The 21,162-nt window shown below is 36.3% G+C and overlaps 1 protein-coding gene across 7 annotated transcripts in view; it reads right to left on the reverse strand.

The window, feature by feature from the left end:
- Nucleotides 1-312: 312 nt before the first annotated feature.
- Nucleotides 313-21,162, reverse strand: part of LOC139981066 (uncharacterized) — a 79,287-nt gene continuing 58,437 nt past the window's right edge. For 6 of the 7 annotated variants that reach the window (XM_071993220.1, XM_071993216.1, XM_071993217.1 and 3 more), the window contains 4 exons: nt 20,544-20,570; nt 12,816-13,045; nt 12,063-12,234; nt 313-5,691 (listed from right to left, as the gene is read on the reverse strand). In XM_071993220.1, coding sequence (XP_071849321.1) covers nt 5,597-5,691; nt 12,063-12,234; nt 12,816-13,045; nt 20,544-20,570 — 524 coding nt within the window. In that variant the 3' untranslated portion in view covers nt 313-5,596. The remainder of the gene's footprint in view (nt 5,692-12,062; nt 12,235-12,815; nt 13,046-20,543; nt 20,571-21,162) is intronic. The other variant, XM_071993218.1, reaches the window with a different exon arrangement.

Consider the following 21,162-nt stretch of genomic DNA (forward strand, 5'->3'; position numbering starts at 1 on the left):
CTTATTTTACTCTGGAAACCCGCCGCCAACTATTTGTTGGCAACTATTTGTTGGCAACTTTGTTGGCCAACTATTTGTTGGCAACTATTTGGCCAACTATTTGTTGGCAACTTATACAAGTTGCATGTATTCACAGTAGAAAAAAAAGTTCATAAATTTATTGGACACATCTGTTCTATGCTGGTCCACCTATCACCATTAGTGGTGAAGCTTAATATGTTTATATTCTCTAACACATGTACAGTAGATGTACTGACAAAGTTTACATGGCTCCTTTAGACAAACACAAACAAAAATAGACAACAAAATAGATTGAAAAATATGCCATTGTATTTCAAACATTTTCTCAATTTCTCCAATATCATACGATAATGTTCCAATATTAAGAGATCAATTAAACAATTTAAATATAAAGTTTATAATTACTTTAAATGTACAGATTTTCATCTTTAATTTTTTTCTCATTTTTTCACCCACATTTTTATGCACAATTTTCTACTTAAAGAGAAGAATTATTAACTTACACAGTCATAGTTTACACATCTTTCTCTGTTTGCTTGGTTCTAATGAAATATAACATTACCAAGGAAATCGTGTTACCACCTGAAGGTTAATAAAAACTGCTACAGAATGGCTCACTCATTTCGACCTCCCTTCATGGAACAGGTTTTGTCTGGAATTCGTTCAACTGTAACGGAACATGGTCATTACAAATATTACGCTTCCATTAACTCGGTCTGTTCAACATGCAGATGGATTTTTCCAGTATTTCAACATAATACGTAACCAACAAACCATCATCTTAACATTAATGTTGAAAGGACAGACAAACCACCATTATTAAATACGGCCGGTCATTTCTACCACCGGTTCTAACAACAGTTGTTCTATCACTGTTGAAATCTGTGTTCATCTCAAAACATGTGTGAATCATCACCATTTTTAGAACACATTCATGCAACAGATAATGTACATTAATGGCTTGGTTTACAAATTCTCCATTCATGGCATGGCATGACCACCCTGAAAAACACTCCTTCATATTTTTTTTTTATAACAATATACCACCTTTAATTTAATTTCTTCAGAAAGAAGATTCAATGCACTATACTATTCAAACTTCAGAAAAGTCACAATTTGCTTCAAAATGCCAAATTAGTAAAAAGAGTACATTAAAACTAACTTGCTTTATATTTTGGTTTTAATACAAAGATAAATATGACAGGTTCGATATACATACATAATTAATATTATGCTAATTTATGTCACAATATGCAAATTTATTTAATAATATGCTAATTTATTATCATTTCTTAAGGCCCTTGATACATCATGAAAGACTGTTTGGTTCACTGGATTTATGGATGAGAGAGTATTTGACGTAGTTTTACATCCACCAGAATTTAAAAAAAAAAAATAATAATTAATGACTAACTTTTCAATTTCCAATTTTTGCTGCAAGATTTGATCTACAGCAATACACCAAGCAGGACTGCCAAATAATACACTAACATTGCAGTTCAAAACCTGCCTTTTTTCAAAAACCACTATTAAATCAGAGCAGATAACACACACTGAAATTTCTGTCAAAAGCTGAAATCATGACTTTTCATTATTATGGATTCCATTTCGAGTGCACACAACCGAGGGGTACATACATATTTGAAGTCAATAAACACACAATGTTACAAAATTCAACAAAGAGAGCATATATCATTTGTCAGTTTCTAACTGTATGGCCTGACTTGGAATAACATCTACCAAATTATTTTTCCGTTTTCAAAAAATTTGCAGTTAATTTAAGAAATTTGTGCACGTCTTAAAAAGTGACTTTGAGCAACTGTCCATTCTTCTGAGATTCTTTCCAATGGTCTATAAAAAAAACTTACACAACAATCAAATTGTACTTAAAAAAAAAACCTTTCACCACTTTTTGCATAATTCTGTAACTTGCTGATATTTTTAAGAGGACACAGAATAACTTATATCATACTAAATATGTTTCAAAGAACAGGAGAGCTGGTATTAAATGGAAAGATTTTCAACAGGTGGTAAAAAGCATTTCATTTGAGATTTTAATATATTGATACTTCTCAGTCGAGAGTCAAAAATAATTATTTAAAGTTGTCCTGACAATATTTGCAATCACCAGATCTTAAATAATTACTCTTCCTATTTTCCCTTTTCTTAGGGTCATGAAAAAGTAGAAGTAAATTCCTGATAATGAGGTCCAAAAAGATTTGGCAATATGAAGTGATCTTCCCCAAAAATGATATACTTGACCTGCCTTTGTCTCACGCTACTATATTTTTAATACATCGCTGAAAGTGACAGGATTTTGATACGAGATACTGTGAATGACAACCTTCACTGACTGGTCTGAGAGGGCTCTATCTATTTATTACCTCTTCCTCACCTACTTAAATATTTATTAATACTTTGGTATCATCTAGACAAGTCAAAATAGCACTTTCCAGGGAGGTATGAAGCCTTCACCATATAACTATTGCATCTTACTGCTGATAGGTGGGGGGTGGGGGACTGTTTCAGCCCTGCAGCAAGATAATACCACCCTGTGACTCTTGGGAGAGATGAGGTCCTTATATGAGTCCAGTGTTTAGGCTCATCAAGTCTTACAACAATCATATCCATCAAGTGTTCCTGCCGATGGAGTACTTCCATATGTCTTACTTTAGACCGAGACCCATTATGTCTTAACCACGAATCAGAACCCTGAAATTTTTGTAATAAGCATAATTCATAAGCACTGAAAGATGAATTTCTATGAGTTACAGTAGATGACAATCCTCTTAGCCTCACACAGATGAGGAGATTCTTCTGTACTAAAGATGGGGTAGCCTAACAGATGAACTTACAAAGGAAGGATGGTCCTGTTAGTCTCCCCCCCCCATACAGATAAGGAAACACTGTGTAACAATGTCCCAGTTTATAGCATTGTAACAAACAGATAACTACTTAAGGTCCCATACAGTTTGAAAACTGTTAGAAAATCAACAGTTCACATTTTCTAATGTTCATTAACTTAATGGACAATGAGCAGAGACATTTATGGCTAGAAGAAGATTTGAATCAGTGACCTCTGGGTTATAAACCCAACTCAATAAAACCTAAGCTGTTCAGTCGTTAGTTGGTGTTGATCCCCTCCCCCCACCCCCACCTACATAGTCGTATTGTTTTTAATCACATCTTGCATATATGTAACGACTCCATTCTTCTGACTGTAAGTAAAGTAACACTTGCCAACAGGAAACAATACAAACATCTACCAAACTAATGTCATGTGTCTGCAATACTAAAAGATGATTGGATGTCACACGTGATATATAGTTTTATTCAAATGGAATGGAAACAGATATTATAAGAAATGTGGAAATGTGAAGTTGGGGTTACCATGGAAATGATCATATCTGACCAGAGAAACACTGCTCCGAAAAGAAAAAAATATAGATTGATACAGATGTATGGAAATGATATAGATATTGGTCTAAAGAACAAAGAATGTTACCGATGAATGCAAGAACAAGAATGGAAATCACTCCTGGTCAAATCAGTGGAATCAATAAAGAGAGATTTAATTAATCTTATGGATCTATTCCTACAATATCATGTCTAGTATGAAAATGTTAGAATATTTCTTCTCCTGAAGAAAATTTGTGGAAAAAAAGACACATGTCATGTCGAACGTTTCTTTTCTGGAATGCCTTGTTCCTTTACTTTATCTAACCCATAATTTGGGGGAGAATGTCTTTTACCCTGCCAACAGATTCCAGTTTTCATATTTAACATAAGTTTTATGGACCTTAAAGGAATTTTCAAATGATCAGCAAGCCAACTGTAATTCATCTTTGGTGGAAGCTAGGAATCAATATTGCAACCAGTGTCTGCAATGTTAGTCTGGAATCTGGCTAAACTTGCATAGCAGGTGAGATTCGAGAAGATACATTGTTAAACTCCCCCCCACCTTCAGAAAAAAACCATTCTGCTTATCTTAATAGCAAGCAATGGAAGCACACATTTTCATGCAGACTTTATCAGCCAATGCCCAATGAATAGTGCACATGCTCTTTCAATACATGCAGTAGAGTGACTTATATATATATTTTATGTAAAATGGCACACGATTTGCTCCATTAATCCATAACAATTGTTAGCATGCAGGAACATATAAGTAATATGAGAGTAATACATGCAAAGAAGTAACATTTATACAAAGGAAAGTTGGAGTCCACAATATTAGTCATTTATACACGGATATATATGTATATATGGAACATGCATTGATAGAAAAAAGTCGACCCTTACAATTTGCATTTCACATTTCATGTTGTTCACATAACGGGCATGAACATTTGCCAATTTCAGTTTCCATGTTTTTTTCTCCTTTTTTTTAAGACTCAACACAAGATGGGTGGTTTATTGCTGCCAATGGAAAAGAGAACTGTTGAAAGCTGATCTTATCTGTGAAGAACTGATGCTTCTGTATTTGCCGATTTATTGATTCCACAAACTGAAATTTATCAGTTACTAAACAAGGGCCTTCAAATGTTGAGATCTCTTTGGAATATTATGCAAAACGATCAAATAACTATTCACATTTTTGGGACGTTTGCCGTTTCACTCCATTTTACGGTTCTTCTTAAGACTTAAGTTACCTATGAAGACCCGATTCTTCTGTAGTCGCCAAATTATCCTTTACTAACAAGAGCCTTTCATTAAGTTGAGAGGCTCTTTTAAAGGCTACTCAAAGAGATAAAATGTGAATATTCATGGTCATGGCGATTGTTCAACATAGCATGGGCCATCAAGTTTTCACAGGGCAATAGCATTAAAACTTGAACGATTCAGCTCCCCTGATGTTGACGGGTACATGAAATGTGAAAAGCAGAATGGCAGGATGAACCCTGACTAATGCACCAAGCATGTTCATGAACTGTCATCAACAAGCCATGTCAGAGGTGATGATGCAACAAACTAGACAGATTTTACTGAAAATGATAACAAATCTAAATCAAATAGTGTTTTCTGTGTGTTCTATATCCTCCATTTTTGATGGAGGAATAAAGACTAAATGTTAGTTTGATATTACTGTCACAGTGAGATGACTGTGTAAAAAGGTGAAACCTTCAAATCTTTTATCTTTTAATTTGAGGTAAACTTTCATAATTTTTTTTTATAATATTCACTCACTTCAGACCACTTTTTAAAAAATAAATATTTATTTGGTATTTTTGTTTCAATCTATGGGAACCATCAATCTTAAGGTCTTCTCTTTCAGTTAACGCATCAAATTAATTAAAATTAATGAAACACATAAAGACAATAAAATCAAAGTAGGGATTACAAAAGCCATGCTGTTCATGCGACCCATGCATAACTAAAACGAGCGGCTCGACGAAACATTAATACTGTCGAGAAATATCTCCTTCGACGGCATCGAGTTGTCGACGTCACAAACAGGGCTCTGGAGGTAAAATACGGCCATCATGCAAGCAAAGCAGGATAAACAAGTGCGGCAGTAGCATACATCTGGTAGTTTAATAAGATAGCTAGAATCTGGTAGGGATGATAAGGGCGGTTAGTCCGCATGGTTTAATCGTTGAAACAATCTAGTGTTCTTTCGTTCTAGTTCCAGCTTCCATTGAGGAATGTTGGAGTTGATGAGTGGTAAACCTGTGTGAATGAGTGAGTGGGGTAATGGAAGATGATGATAACAAGAGGATCACAAAAAATGACTGCTACCACTGATTAATATGTGAAACATCACCAGAGGCAGATCCAGGTGGAGGCTGGGGGAGGGGGGGTGGGTGACCCAGGGGAAACAGCCCTCATTTAAATAAAAATATTCAGAGAATTTGGGGGGGTTTTAAGAGTTAGCAACAAACATAACTCTGACCATTATAACGGTACACAGCAAACTGTTGTTTAGCACCGGTGGTCTTTACACACAGGTATTACTAATTTTCATCAAATGTTAGGATATTCTGTATCTGTTGACACTTGTCTATAGGCCCTGTTCCTCCTGGTCCCCCCCCCCCCCTCCTGTTTGAGAAATCCTGAATCTGCCACTGATAACAACCATATATACACATTAATAACATTCAAATTAGAAAGTGAACAAAGGGTGAGGCAAGAATTGGTTAAACATATTTATACAGGATAGGTCTGAAACAGGGAAAGAAGAAGGAATTAGCTGATCATGGTAGACGGACTGGGGTATATACACCGTGGCTTACAAGTTAGAGGTTTATAACATATATATATATATGGACAATGATACAAGCATATATGTGTTTAAATAGCAGGTCTTCACTTCAGCCAGAAAGGGATACTTTTAAAGTGGGACTGATGAAATTGAAAATAAGGTTTTGATTGAAATTCAGGCGTGAGGGGAGGTGGGGGGGGGTGGGGATGTAGTTGACTTGATGAGAATATTCAATATTTTCTGTGCATTTCTGTTCTGTCTAGCAAGCAATATTCCACTATAAGTAGGTACATGCCAACCACAATTTTCAATATCATAAAACAAAACATTTCATTCCATGCAGCGAAAGACATGCAAGGAGAAGTAAAACGTGCAAAACTTTTTTTTTTTAATTTTGCAAGCATTCGCTGAGTCTCAAACTCTGACTCGGCGATGAGAAAAGGTTTCGATCTGTTTGGGCTTGTACTTTAACGATTTATCTTTCAAAAAGCTTCCGTTCGGTAGAAACGTAATTATGGTAGCATCAAACAGAGTCATGCCTGCTGATTCAAATGCTGGAACCAAATTCTAATTGCCATGTTTTTCATTTCTTGAGGGGGCTTTGTTTCCACCCTCACCCCTGATGCTCCCCCCTCACTTCTTCCCTAACCTCACCACAATGCAAATTCAGACAGATATGGAAACCTCAAAATTTCATCTTCTTGTTTGTGTCAGACCTTGTGATGAAAGTGTTACAATGAGGAGATGTAGAGCTACAATTTGCTAAAACACTGTAAGGTTTATACTCTGAGTGAGAAAGAGTGATTTGAAACGATTATAACTACCCAGACACCAATATGATTGAGGTATTATATATATATATATATATATATATGTCATGATCACTGAATAATGAATGAACTCAAAACCAAACATGATAGACAGTTGGAAATGGACAAGAATAAAAGTACCCTATAATGTAATTAGCAAAGAGAATGTTTCATCTCAAGTCATACAATCCTCATGAAAGTTACCTCACACCAGCCAGACATTGGATCCTTTATATTCAACAGACCCTACCTTACCCCTTACCTACACTTATCCCTTCATTTACATACCCCAGGATGTGACCAAACCCAAATGAACCAATAAAATATAACATTTACATATGTCATTCTCTGTCATGTCTATGACTTTAACAAGAGCCCAAGGGCACTGTGGTTCCTTGCTTGGGATATATGACAATACACATAATATTATCAAGCAAGATTGCATTAAATGTCTGAAAATTAACTTTGAACTTGTATGTAACTTCACACACAAAGGTCACCCGGAGGTCAACCAATTGACATTTTTGATCGGTGAGACCTAAATAGAGCATGACTGTAAAAATTCAAACATTTTTTCGTTGCCCATTTTCTCCCCCCCCCCATAATACTACTCTTTTAACATTAGCTGACCTTTGGTGACCTTGGATCACATGACCGTTAAGTTTGAAAATATACCCCTATACCATTTGCAACTTGTCCAAAAAAATCAACCTTGTCACACCTTGGCACTGGGAGTTATTGCATTAAATGTGTGAAAATTAACTTTGACCTCAAATAACTTCGCACACGAAGGTGAAATGGGGGTCAACCCATTGACATTTATGATCAGAAGGTACCTTTAACATCTGAAAATAGCATCAAAACTGTAAAAATCCACAAAACACGAAAAGGTCACCAGAGGTCAAATTGAGGTCAAGGGTCACCCAGATGCGGGTCGACAATTGGATTACATTGAAGCAACTCCCAACCCTAACGGACAATTTGTTCTCAAGTTGTCGCAAAAATACTAGTTTTTTATCATTAATTGACCTTTGGTGACCTTGTATCACATGACCATTAAGTTTGAAAATATACCCCTATACCATTTGCTACTACTCCAAAAATATCAACCTTGTCACACCTTGGAACTGGGAGTTATTGCATTAAATTTCTGAAAATTAACTTTGACCTCATATAACTTCGCACACGAAGGTCACACAGGGGTCAACCTATTGACATTTATGATCAGAAGGTACCTTTAACATCTGAAAATAGCATCGAAACTGTAAAAAATCCACGTAACACGAAAAGGTCACCAGAGGTCAAATTGAGGTCAAGGGTCACCCACATGCGGGTCGACAATTGGATTTCATTGAAGCAACTCCCAACTCTAACGGACAATTTGTTCTCAAGTTATCGCAAAAATACTAGTTTTTTATCATTAATTGACCTTTGGTGACCTTGTATCACATAACCGTTAAGTTTGAAAATATTCCCCTATACCATTTGCAACTACTCCAAAAATATCAACCTTGTCACACCTTGGAACTGGGAGTTATTGCATTAAATGTCTGAAAATTAACTTTGACCTCGTATAACTTCGCACACGAAGGTCACACGGGTGTCAACCAATTGACATTTATGATCAGAAGTTACCTTTAACATCTGAAAATAGCATCGAAACTGTAAAATTCCACAAAACACTAAAAAGGTCACCAGAGGTCAAATTGAGGTCAAGGGTCACCCAGATGCGGGTCGACAATTGGATTACATTGAAGCAACTCCCAACCCTAACGGACAATTCGTTCTCAAGTTATCGCAAAAATACTAGTTTTTTATCATTAATTGACCTTTGGTGACCTCGGATCACATGACCGTTATGTTTGAAAATATTCCCCCATACCATTTGCAACTTGTCTCAAAATATCAACTGTGTAACACCTTGGCACTGGGAGTTATTACACTAAATGTCTGAAAATTAACTTTGACCTCATATAACTTAACATACAAAGGTCACCTTGGGTCAACTTATTGACATTTTTGATTGATGAGACCTAAATTAGAGCATCAAACTATAAAAAATCAAACATTTTTTCTTTGCCCATTTTCTACCCCCAAAATACTAGTTTTTTGACATTAATTGACCTTTGGTGACCTCGGATCACATGACCGTTAAGTTTGAAAATATTCCCCTATACCATTTGCAACTTGTCCAAAAATATCAACCATGTCACACCTTGGAACTGGGAGTTGTTGCATTAAATGTCTGAAAATTAACTTTGACCTCGTATAACTTCGCACACGAAGGTCACACGGGTGTCAACCAATTGACATTTTTGATCGGAAGGTACCTTTGATATCCAAATCTAGCATCAAAACCAAACATTTTCTTTTTTGCTCGTTTCCGCCCAAAATAAGCACATTTTTTCTAATGTGACCTTTGACCTTTTGACCTTGGTTTCAGATGTAGTTTAATCTCCTGATTCCAAAAAACAAAACGAAAAGTCTGTACAACCATCCTAACTCCGACCGAAAAACTTTGACCCCATATAACTTCGCACATAAAGGTCACACGGGGTCAACCTATTGACATTTATGATCAGAAGGTACCTTTGACATCTGAAAATAGCATCGAAACTGTAAAAATCCCAAAAACACGAAAAGGTCACCAGAGGTCAAATTGAGGTCAAGGGTCACCAAGATGCGGGTCGACAATTGGATGACATTGAGGCAACTCCCAACCCAAACGGACAATTCGTTCTGAAGTTATCGCAAAAATACTAGTTTTTTATCATTAATTGACCTTTGGTGACCTCGGATCACATGACCATTAAGTTTGAAAATGTTCCCCTAACCAGTTCACAACTTGTCCCAAAATATCAACCTTGTCACACATTGGCACTGGGAGTTATTGCAGTTTTAATATTTTCTGTTTTTGGACCATAACTGACCTTTGGTGACCTTTGTGAGCACCAAAAACAATAGGGCACACCTTCTCCATATGGCGGATCTATAGTCCAAGTTTGGCCTCAATCCAACATTCCCTTATTGAGATAGAGCGTACCCAAGCAAGTGTCACAGACACACACACACACACGCATACATACACACATACATACATACATACACACACACACACGCCAACCTGACTGCATAGGTTCCTTTTGCTAAAGCAAGGAACCAAAAATGCACCCCATCACCCTTTCCCCCAACACGCATCCCTTCCTCCCACCCCCCTTAGCACCCCCATCAAAGCAAAAATGGCAGTTTTGAAATTTTGATTCACTCAGATTATTCACTTAATTTAATATCAACACATTTGGAAAATAATTTGGGAGATAATTGTCAGGTTCAAGTTGTCGTTACTGAAACTGTCGTACAAAAATGTTCCCACTGAAGTTTTGACAACCATATAATCAGAAATTTTTGAACCACTTTTTTTTTGTTATTCTTCTCAACATTCCCTAGTAATTATAGCACACATGGATGGAGACTTAACAAAAACTGTGAGGTGGGTAAGTTAACAGCACAACTCTTGGCAAGTAACTATAAAATTTGTTTTCTCACTTAGCCACAAGAATTGTTCATCTGGTGTGCCAAAGGTTCAGCAACTGGTCCAAAGCTTGAGACTGATGTCATTCTTTGTAAACTATTAGCAGATAAAAATTCATGCCAAAGTTCCTTGTTATAAGCTGGGGTTAGTGTAGTTGGCACATAACATCACATTTCTATAATTTTTGTATAGTATAAATATCACTCCCCCCCCCCCCCAAAAAAAAATTCTCCCTGAAATTAATTCTGCCATATCTAACATTCATTCCTATGGCCTTTTGGCACAAACAATCAGGTTCATTTCAAATTTTTACCGAACTCAAATCATTTCAAACGAATCCTGAATTTTCAAGTCTTTACAAGTACATAATTTGACATGTTTCAAAGATACCACGATTGCAGTTACCCACAATCACTTCAAATTATCCCATTGACACCTTACACCAAACATTATGCCCTGAACAAGGTCCCATTTTGTTTGAGTCACAAAAGCAGTTTTGGAATAACGTTTTACTTTATATTCAGCTTTATTGAATTTCATATTCATATGTTCAAATAAACTCCTTAAATCTCTTACACTCTACCTTGTATCGTCTTTGGCACCCTTAGATTAATCTGAATTTTACAGCATTTATGAAAAAAACAAAGTGGAAATTGATATAAATGCCACTTTTCCCACTATGTCAGCATCCTCCAATAAAAAAGTATTCTTCCACAAATTCGGAAAGAGGATAAAACTAAATATAAACGGTAGATCGTCATAACGATCTTGACAAATACAAAAAGGTTGTTTTCTGTAGAATGCTGAGAATCAACAACATGATCCCAGGAAATGTTGAATTTTAAAAAAATTGGACATAATGTGTACTTAATCATGACATATTTTTTTTCTTCTCTTTATTCTTTTTTTTCAGTTGTCATGATATGACCACTCTTTCAGGTTGTCATCTCAATATAATTGTTTTCTGTTTCTATGGCAACAATGCAGGGGAACTGATATATCTGCAAACTATCATTCCATATTAACCCTCAGAGCTAAGAGATCTTCAATACTGCCCCCAGCTTTCCTAGAAATCCAAACGCTCAAACTTCGGCAGTCGTTTTTTCACGACCACCGTTTCCTATTCTCAGGAATTTATGGAACATTTCTCAATGTCGGGTGAATAAATTGTGGTCGATAATGGTGGCCATTAGTCGGCAGATTTGGAGCCGAAATCGACAGATTTGACAGATCTACAGAAAACTTGACATCTACTCTTACTGTTGAGCACCAATCATTTACAATTCGAGTTCCACTTGAGATGTTCAAGTTTTGTGCACTTCTTCCCCTCTCAGATCTTTACTCTCAAACTGCACTTGAGGTTTTTTTCCATAAGTTATTCCACAAAGAGACAGTAAATAGTTTTAATGATACAGTCTGTGTAACACTCTCTATCTCCTCTCTAGTATATATTTGGATTTTGTTTCTTTTTTTGGCTCTGTTTCTCTTCAGTTCTCACCTTTCTTTGTCGACGCTGTTATTTCAGCGGGCTTTTCCGAATCTTTTTTCTCTCCGTTCTCTATCAGCAGGTTCTTCTCGTTCTTCTTCCGTCTCTCGTGAGCACTTTTCTGCCAGGATGGGACAGAATCTTTCTCGGCAGGAGGAATTGCATCAAACTTCTTCTTTGTGGCCTATAATTTTTGTCAGGGTAGAGAAAAATTTGCACGATTATAATCTCGACGATTTATGCTCCCGAAGACATTGAATGAGTTATGCTTATGTAAGTATAGCAAGACTTAGGAAAATATGCACAAAAATTCCCAGCATGCAAAAAAAAAAAAAAAAACATGCACAAATAAATATATGCAAGTGATGTCTTTCTTACCTCAGCAACAATCTCTGATGGCTTCTCTGATATCAAAGGTACCAAAAAGTCCTAGATTAACACGCCCAGGCTGGATTAAAATCCCCTGGCAACCCCCCTGCCTCCTCCTCCTCCTCCTGCCCCCTGAAATCTAACCATCCATTGTCCCAACTTATTCAAGCATCATGTCCATTTACTTGTTGGTTCACACAACTACTTAAGGCACGAAAGGAGGTTTCTTATTTTCTATTTTATACCAACATCCAAGCCATATTCCAGCCAGGTATTAATACAGTTTGTTAATTAACAATATCTGGTTTAGGGGTGAGAGGTGGTTCCTTATTTTCTTTTTCACACTAACATCCAAGCCATATTCCAGCCAGGTATTAATACAGTTATTTAACTCACAATAGCCGGTTTAGGGGTGAGAGGTGGTTTCTTATTTTCTATTTTATTGGAATCTTCTTTCTTCCTGTCTTTGGCTGGTCGAGACACTCCATCCTCTCTGGTGTCCTCTTTCTTCTTCCTATTCTTCTCTGCTAAGTCCAGCTGCCACTGAGGGACGGTGGTAAATGGGGCCTTGTTCGGCTCCCCATCTTTCTTTGAAAGTGGAGGAGGGATGTTTGACTTTTTAATACCTGAAGAAATTAAAAATTATTGTAAAAAAAAAGGAAAGGAAGAGAGAAGGAAATTCAGACAGAGATAACTGTGGGAGTAAAACTAGCATTAGTTACAAAGAGAGATGTATGTACTGTTAAATGGGATACGGATAGCTGAAGAACATTAAATGTAGAATACAAAAGATGGGAGTTACAACACAACTTCCCATTATAATAACGTAGCTGGCCAGATGTAAAACGATGCCTCGTGTTTAATAAGCTTGGAGTGCGGCTTGTGAAGTGAGTCCGTGCTTGCTGCACGTAATTGTGAAACTTATACATGAGTAGGTTCAGTTCAAAATATAAAATTCATATGTGAGTAACTTTACTGACATAGTCACTTCAACCAGCTCTTGTCGGGGTGTGGAGGGGGGGGGGGGGGGCTGGGATAATCACCTTTTTATCTTTTTTCACTTATCACCTCTTATCCATGTGTCTTCTCATTTCATTAAACCATTGTTTCTCCTAAACCTCAATAAAGTTCCTTTTTTCTCTGTTCACATTTTTAATTGTGTTATAAAGACTGAAAATGATCTGTGTTTATTTTTACCTATCATTTTGGTACCGACCTATCCCCCTCCTCAATAGTGGTGTGTAAATTTGCGTAAATTCACAAACTTTGAATTCTTCTTTGGAATGTGCTAAGCAGATTGCGACGTCCCCTCTAACTTCTCGTACCAACCAAATTATTGCTGCCACAACCCCCTCTCCACCTACCCCACGATAATGAGACGGAAAAAAAAAACCTGATTTCCCACGACTACATATAAGTTAAAATATTTCCAATTCCAATCCTCCTAAATGTGAAGAATTTTGAGACAGATTTCAAATTCTCCCAGATTTTCATGAACACAAGATTTTCCCCGCAGTTAATTTGAATAAATGCTCATAGATCCTGTTATGAATTACATTGCAATATGCAAATTTTTAGACATTCTCGAGTATTCTCAAAATCAAGTAAAAAAAAGCAAAAAGTGCATTTTAAAAAGAAATTTTCTCAAATCGAAGGGAAAAAGGGAAAAACCATCAGAAATGTGCAGACAGTAAATTTTCTTCTATTACAAATTAATGTGTCCAATATTTGCACCCTGGATTGCTAAAACAATAAAATACAACATATGGAGTGCTTCCTGACCGGATTTTACATAAAAAGAGCTTTTAATTAATTTTAACATTTTCATCCCAAGAAATAGCAAAAAGATTTTTTTTTTTTTAGCTTAATGACAAAGTGACCACTTTTCTTCCATTTTTGTTCTATGTGCATAAAAAACTGTAGAAGTATTAAAAATTAATGTGTCCAATATTTGCACCCTGGATTGCTAAAAAAATAAAATACAACATATGGAGTGTTTCCTCACCGAATTTTAAATAAAAAGAGCTTTTAATTAAATTTTATATTTTCATACCCAAAATTAGCAAAAAGATTTTTTTTCAGCTTAATGACAAAGTGAGCAATTTTGTCACTTTTCTTCCATTTTTGTTCAATGTGCAATAAAAAAAACTGTAGAAGTATTACAAATTAATGTGTCAAATAATTGCATCCTGGTTTGATAAAAACTTAAATACAACATATGGAGTGCTTCCTGACCGAATTTTAAATAAAAGGGCTTTTAATTAATTTTAACATTTTCATCCCAAAAAATAGCAAAAAGATTTTTTTTTTTTAGCTTAACGACAAAGTGAGCAATTTTGTCACTTTTCTTCCATTTTTGTTCTATGTGCAAAAAAAACTGTAGAGTATTACAAATTCATGTGTCAAATATTGCATCCTAGATTGATAAACGAGTGCTCACTGACTGAATTTTAAATAAGAAGAGCTTTTAATTAATTTTAACATTTTCATCCCAAACAATAGCAAAAAGTTTTTTTTTTTTTTTAGCTTATTGACAAAAGTGAGCGATTTTGTCACTTTTCTTCCATTTTTGTTATATGTGCATTTGTAGTGCATCGGAAATGGAATGAACAGTATCAACAGAAATCCACAAGTGAATGCTATCCTTATTTTTTCGAACCATCAAGGAATTTTAGCAGCCAATGACTGCTTTCAAAAGTTAACTATAATTTACATAATAGCTGTTCTCATTTGTTTAGAATTCGGATACACAACAAATATTCTGTTTGCCACAAGTCTTTTACAGTTCTATAATTGACCTCTTAGTTTCTTAAACACACAGGTCTAAACTCTAAAGCTATTTCAGAATAATTTTAAATAAAATAAATATTGAAAAAGGACCAATAAATCATTGACCATGAAGGAATTTGGAATATTCAAATGAGTTACTATCCAGACCAGAAATATCACAATTAACCTTATAATTTAATTCGGTTGCCACGGTAATTTGCATATATCTTTCACAGTCCGAATTGGCCATCTGTGAATGATTGGCCAGGTCGTCAGCTATGGAATGAATCAGCATATTGACACAAATGTTTCATATAATTACATGGTCACCTTGACAAGTACTGGGAAATGGTAGATAAAATTTTGTAGTGGGTGACCATTTTGGATCCCATCTTGCATATTAGAAGATACTGATTGCTCCCCTTTAAACCTCCCTTGAACACAGACGGCTAAACTCTTTAAAAAACGAAATGAAAGAAAAGATCAAAGACGGATCTTTCATTATTACACACGATCAATCTGCATCGCATGCTTGCACTTTATACAGGCTCATTCCATCACGAACAGGAAACTTTGCTTCCATTTATTAACACAAGTACCCTTCACCCTTCCGTAATCCTAACAATCTTTTCTATTATAATTCTTTTTTTAAACTCAGTCCTGGCTTTTGAAAATATGTACAATTCCATTAGCGTTAGGGAGACAGGAAGGTTTGCTAACTCGTAAGTATTGATTAATCAGATGTTTCATATTATCCTCGATATGAGGCGGTACATCGGAAACGCTTGTTGATTATTCGACGAGTAAACACGATGATCACGAGGAAACAAACTGGGGTTCACTGTACCTTCACGAGAGACTTCTATAACATATCTTAGTTACCTCTATGACTACACATGTATTATTAAAAACCACCCTTGGTTGGAAGGAATGAGCACACTCAGTGTAACTACACAAGACCAAAACTACAATACTGAAAAGAAGCTGCTAGCATTTATACACAAGGCAATGAAATTTTACAAATAAATGTCAAATGGTTTTGGTCTTGATTTTGGAACAGGGAATAATACTAGCGCAGTAGCGCATGTTCTTTACAATTGTTAAAAGATATTTCCCTCTGAGTCAACAAGGTACACATTAAGCTGGTCATTATCCTAATCTCTTGATGACTCTGACAGCACCTTGACCTAGTATCTTACATGCAAATTAGGTTAGGCCTAGATTTATGTACTGTAAATGCATGGTAGGCTGGGGCCAAAGTGACAATTGATATTGATTTATGAAAGACTAAATCTTTCTAAAACACAGTAAACTGTTTTCTGGGTGGTATAAAATGCAGTATACTACATATATGTGTAGTCGATATTTGCTCATGCAAATGGGAGATGTTACATCACAATTTATATGCAAGAAGCTACTTTGCATAGTCAAATAGACGAGACACAGATGTACAGATAGTAGGCACACGCATTAACAGTAGAAAACGAAAACGTGGGTTTAAAGTCGTTTGAATGAAAGAGATAGAAGGAAGGGGAAGCAGGAAAGGGAATAAACTTCAATAAATGTAATTGGTAAATTTAAATTCAACAAACCCCCCGTTCATTTATTTCATACGAGAGTCATGCTTAAATAGGTTACTAAATTCCTTTACATTATACTAAATCAATTACAATCTGTCATATAAACATGAGTACTTACTGTTTATGACAGACATTTCTCAACAAGCAATTATTAGGTCACTGCCTGATGAATATGTATACACTGGACGAAAACAACACACAAGGGATTGAATATCACAAAAAAGGCAAAGTCCACAAGGATCTTTTCATAAAAAGTGAGGGGTTAAATTTTGTGATGCTTTTGGTGCCCCCTTCCCCCCCCCCTCATTACACAAAGAACAAATTAGGTTGTCTATTTTAATTAAAAACAGTAACAATTTGGTATGAACAACCATCCTGTATAGAATGAAGTTCTATTGTGCTCAGATACCTTTCATTTGTGTTACATGTTAATGTGTTTAATATAAGAGGAACTAACATTTACAAATATTATGATTCCATGATTGACACAGTCTAACAGGGATGTGTAAACTGTTATCCCCCCCCTTCCTTGTTTATGGATTGGCCCACATGTACAGAGGGTGTTCTCAGATGAAACTGCTTAAGATATGAAATTGTTTGAATGTGTCTGCTTCAACCTTTATCTTTCCCACAAGCGACGGGAGATTTGCAGAGGCCATACATGTTTATGTTGTTACCCCTACTTCTTGCTCTCCAGACCACCATGTATGAGCCCCTATACCTTACCATTTGACCCCGACCGATGGTGGTGAAGCGATCTCACTCAACACCATCATCATCACTGTGAAGATTTGGGCTCTCATGAAATAAACTATTTTCCTGCAATCTAGCAATTTGTACCACAGTCAACACCCAATGTCATGTTGCTGCAATGGCATATATATATAAACTTGTTACCACACAAACTGTAACAACCTAAAAATACCAATATCTTTTCTTTTCACTCCAATGCTCCAAAGTCCACACTCAAATTCAAATCCAGTTTTAATATTAAGAGGCAAGCATTAGGTTGACAAGCAGAGATGTTACTTCACTTGTAACAGTAGGTAGAAAAGCCGGGGTAAGTTTATGTTAAATGGGTTTGAACAAGAAAGGTAAATTTGGCTCTGTTGACAAATAGCTCAATATGCCGCTAACAACATGCAGGTTAGAAATAGAAAATGCAAGCACATTGCATCAAAAATATTGAAGTGCTCAAGCAAAGTCAACCTTACATATGGGGAGGAATCATAGCTTCATTCAGTTGCTGTTCATTTTATTCCCCCTCCCCCTCCCCCAAGCAATGGTGATGCAATCACCAACTTTTAAACTGGGAGAAGCGAGTGGAGTGGGGACTGAAGACAGTTACTGCAGGGGCAAATTATTTACGGTAATCCCAAATAACCAAATTTCTGTTCTGAGGACCAAAAATCAGCACTAGAAGTTCAATGGAAGACTTAGTTGTTTATATCAAATTCAGATTGTAATTAAATATCCCCAAGTAGGTTATATGATAAGTTGGTATTGATCTCCAAATCTGGTATTTCTATTCACCAAACCTACACACCTCTCCTACAGTAAACATATTAGTCATTGTTAGTTTGCAATAAAAATTTGGACAATCAAAATTGGCTGTTTGGACAACCGAATTGTATGGCCTGCTTATGCGACGGACAGCCACCAAAAAATCCTTAACAAATTTGCTTTGTACTGCCATTATGGCAATTTCACTGACTAATATATGTTGTTTTTCGTTGTGACCAATATGATATATGCATGCAAGGCCTAATGTGGGTATTAATGATAAACAAAGGTCACTATGCAATCTCTGTATAAAAAAACCTTACAACATTTCTAGAAACTTCCTATCGCTATTGCCAATGTCAAAATTTAATGGGTGTGTTACAAAACTATTACACTGATGGAAAAGATCGTGGAATATTTGGTCGCAGGGTCCTCGGGTAGAATCTTACTTATGACATGCAGAAGAATGTGTAAAAGTAAGTTGGCCTGATGTTTCGATCCTGGCAGGATCTTCTTCAGAGGCTAAATGACAAGTAACAGTAACAGAAGAGACAAAAACACGCACAGAATACAGACAGGTTAATGAGCATGGTGTCTTTGTCCTTCTCCAGTTTATTCCCTACCCCATTCCCTTAATCGTCTTTTGTCCCTCCACTGTTTATCTCCTACCTCTCCTCTTCCCCTGTTGGTTTCTTTCTTTCTTCCCTCCACCCCTTGTCTACTAATCCCCTTACATCTATCTCTTTGTGCACACCATGCTCATTAACCTGTCTGTATTCTGTGCATGTTTTTGTCCCTTCTGTTACTGTTACTTGTCATTCAGCCTTTGAAGAAGATCCTGCTAGGATCGAAACGTCAGGCCAACTTACTTTTGCACATTCTCCTACACAGGCTCTCTAGTGGATAAGGAGTTTGCTAACAATTTTCTTTTATTTTGATACAAGCAGAAGAATGCGCAACTACTCTGACTGTCTTTACAGGAAATTGGCGGATTGTGAAAGATGCTTGGTCGGCAGTCCCCAGTAAAAAGTCAATTGTCGAGGCATTCTGTTTCAATTCTTATCACTTTCATAATATCATATCATGATCAATTTTTATAGGTTTCGTGTTGCCAAGGCTTTGAAAGGAACATGTTACTGCCGTTCTTATTACTGTATGACACAGTTTAAAGTTTGAATAAATTGTTGCAATGGATAATAGTGCCATAATAATAGTGCTATAATAATAAATTATAATGCCATGTCAAAGGTCAACCTATACACCTAGCATTTGATGATATGAAAGGAGCTAGGAAAAGTTTGATTTTGATAAAATTCACTTTAAATATGCATTTTGCTGATATCACTAGATTATAACAAGCACAGCAAGAAAATCATTTTCAACAGCGTGGGTGAAACCCTACCTACCAAAGAGGAAAAGCATACAATCTTGACAAATAGACAGACCTAGGGAATAGGTACCGACAAAACTGTCTGAAAAAAATGCTACGGAGATGAATTCACGTATTTTTGTGACACAGAATGAGGTCTGATGGTGTAAGCGAGAATTATCTGGACAACAAATGTCGATACCGAAAAGACTCTTCACCATACGTTAAGGGATTGTGTGAAAATGGGGGAGGGGGGAGGGGGAAGTGGACCGTGTCAACGAGTTAGGGTCACCACCTGACTCAATAAGGATGGTATAGCAACAGTGCATTAGTGGAATAGATATAGGTACATGTGAGAAGGGAAGTCAGTTTATATTTTCAAGTCTGTAAGGTACATGGGAATGTCCCTCCCCACCAACTCGCCTGTTTTTTTCATCGCTGGTCGGAAGGAGTGATGACAAAAAAATCAATGAATTAATGGTTGGTAAATGAATTAACAGTTTACTAGTAAGACCACTACCAACAGCTCAGCTGACACCGTGGACATTGTTACACAGGATCCTCTGTACCCGTTAAGTGTAAATATGTCAGGGAACTGTTCATATGGGGACAGGAATTACAGACAAGGTGAAAAATTTACAATGGACAGAAATACAATATAAAGACTGATACATCAGGGTTTTTTTGGAAGGAAAACAAGAATACATAATACCTTTACCGATGGTTTACAAGATATACACGTTATAATAAACACGGTCATGATACAAACAGGGTTATGAGCTCTCCATGCCATGCACAATACCAGCACCAAAATTGTTTGCAAATGCCAAATATGTATGATGACTAGATTGGTTAAATGCTATTGGGGGTGAGTATTAAGCAACATGCACCCTTTGAACTTACTCAAGTCATCCTCAGTTGGTTCGGGCTCTAAAGATGAGAACATATTATCGTGAACATGTTTAGCAGAAAACAGTGTGTTTGAGTTTAAAAAGAGAGAAAAGAGTCTTCTGTCGAGTACAGAGTAGGATATCACGCCCACGTTTTCACCAAAAGATAAGACCGAATGGAGAAGATAAGATAAAAGCTTTGAAGGTATGGATAGAAGAACAGGTTAATGTTTTGAATACTAAAGGCATTGAATTATGTAGAAATATATGTTACAGCTCTTTAAAGGTAAGGAGGCATTCCTCCCCAATTTCCAGTTATCTCTATTAAACATTGCAAAATATCAATCGACAAGTAATGTAAACACTTTTTTTTAAATTCAAATCTCTCTGTTTTTTTCATTTCCTCTCCCTAAGTTTGCTTCCTTAATTTGTTTTCTTCAAATTGCCAGATTAGAACCATTTGGTCACACAGGGCACCATATGCTTGCCCTCAAACCCACATTAAGTTTTGGAAACACAAACAGAAAATGGAAAAGCTGTATGTCCATCATGGACCGCGGCCATGAACCTTGGGTCCCCTGACCAGGCCACCTATTGTTCTTATCACAACAACAACAACCTTGTTTGTTTCC

The sequence above is a fragment of the Apostichopus japonicus genome, chromosome 15, assembly GCF_037975245.1.
Source record: "Apostichopus japonicus isolate 1M-3 chromosome 15, ASM3797524v1, whole genome shotgun sequence".
Lineage (NCBI taxonomy): Eukaryota > Metazoa > Echinodermata > Holothuroidea > Aspidochirotida > Stichopodidae > Apostichopus > Apostichopus japonicus.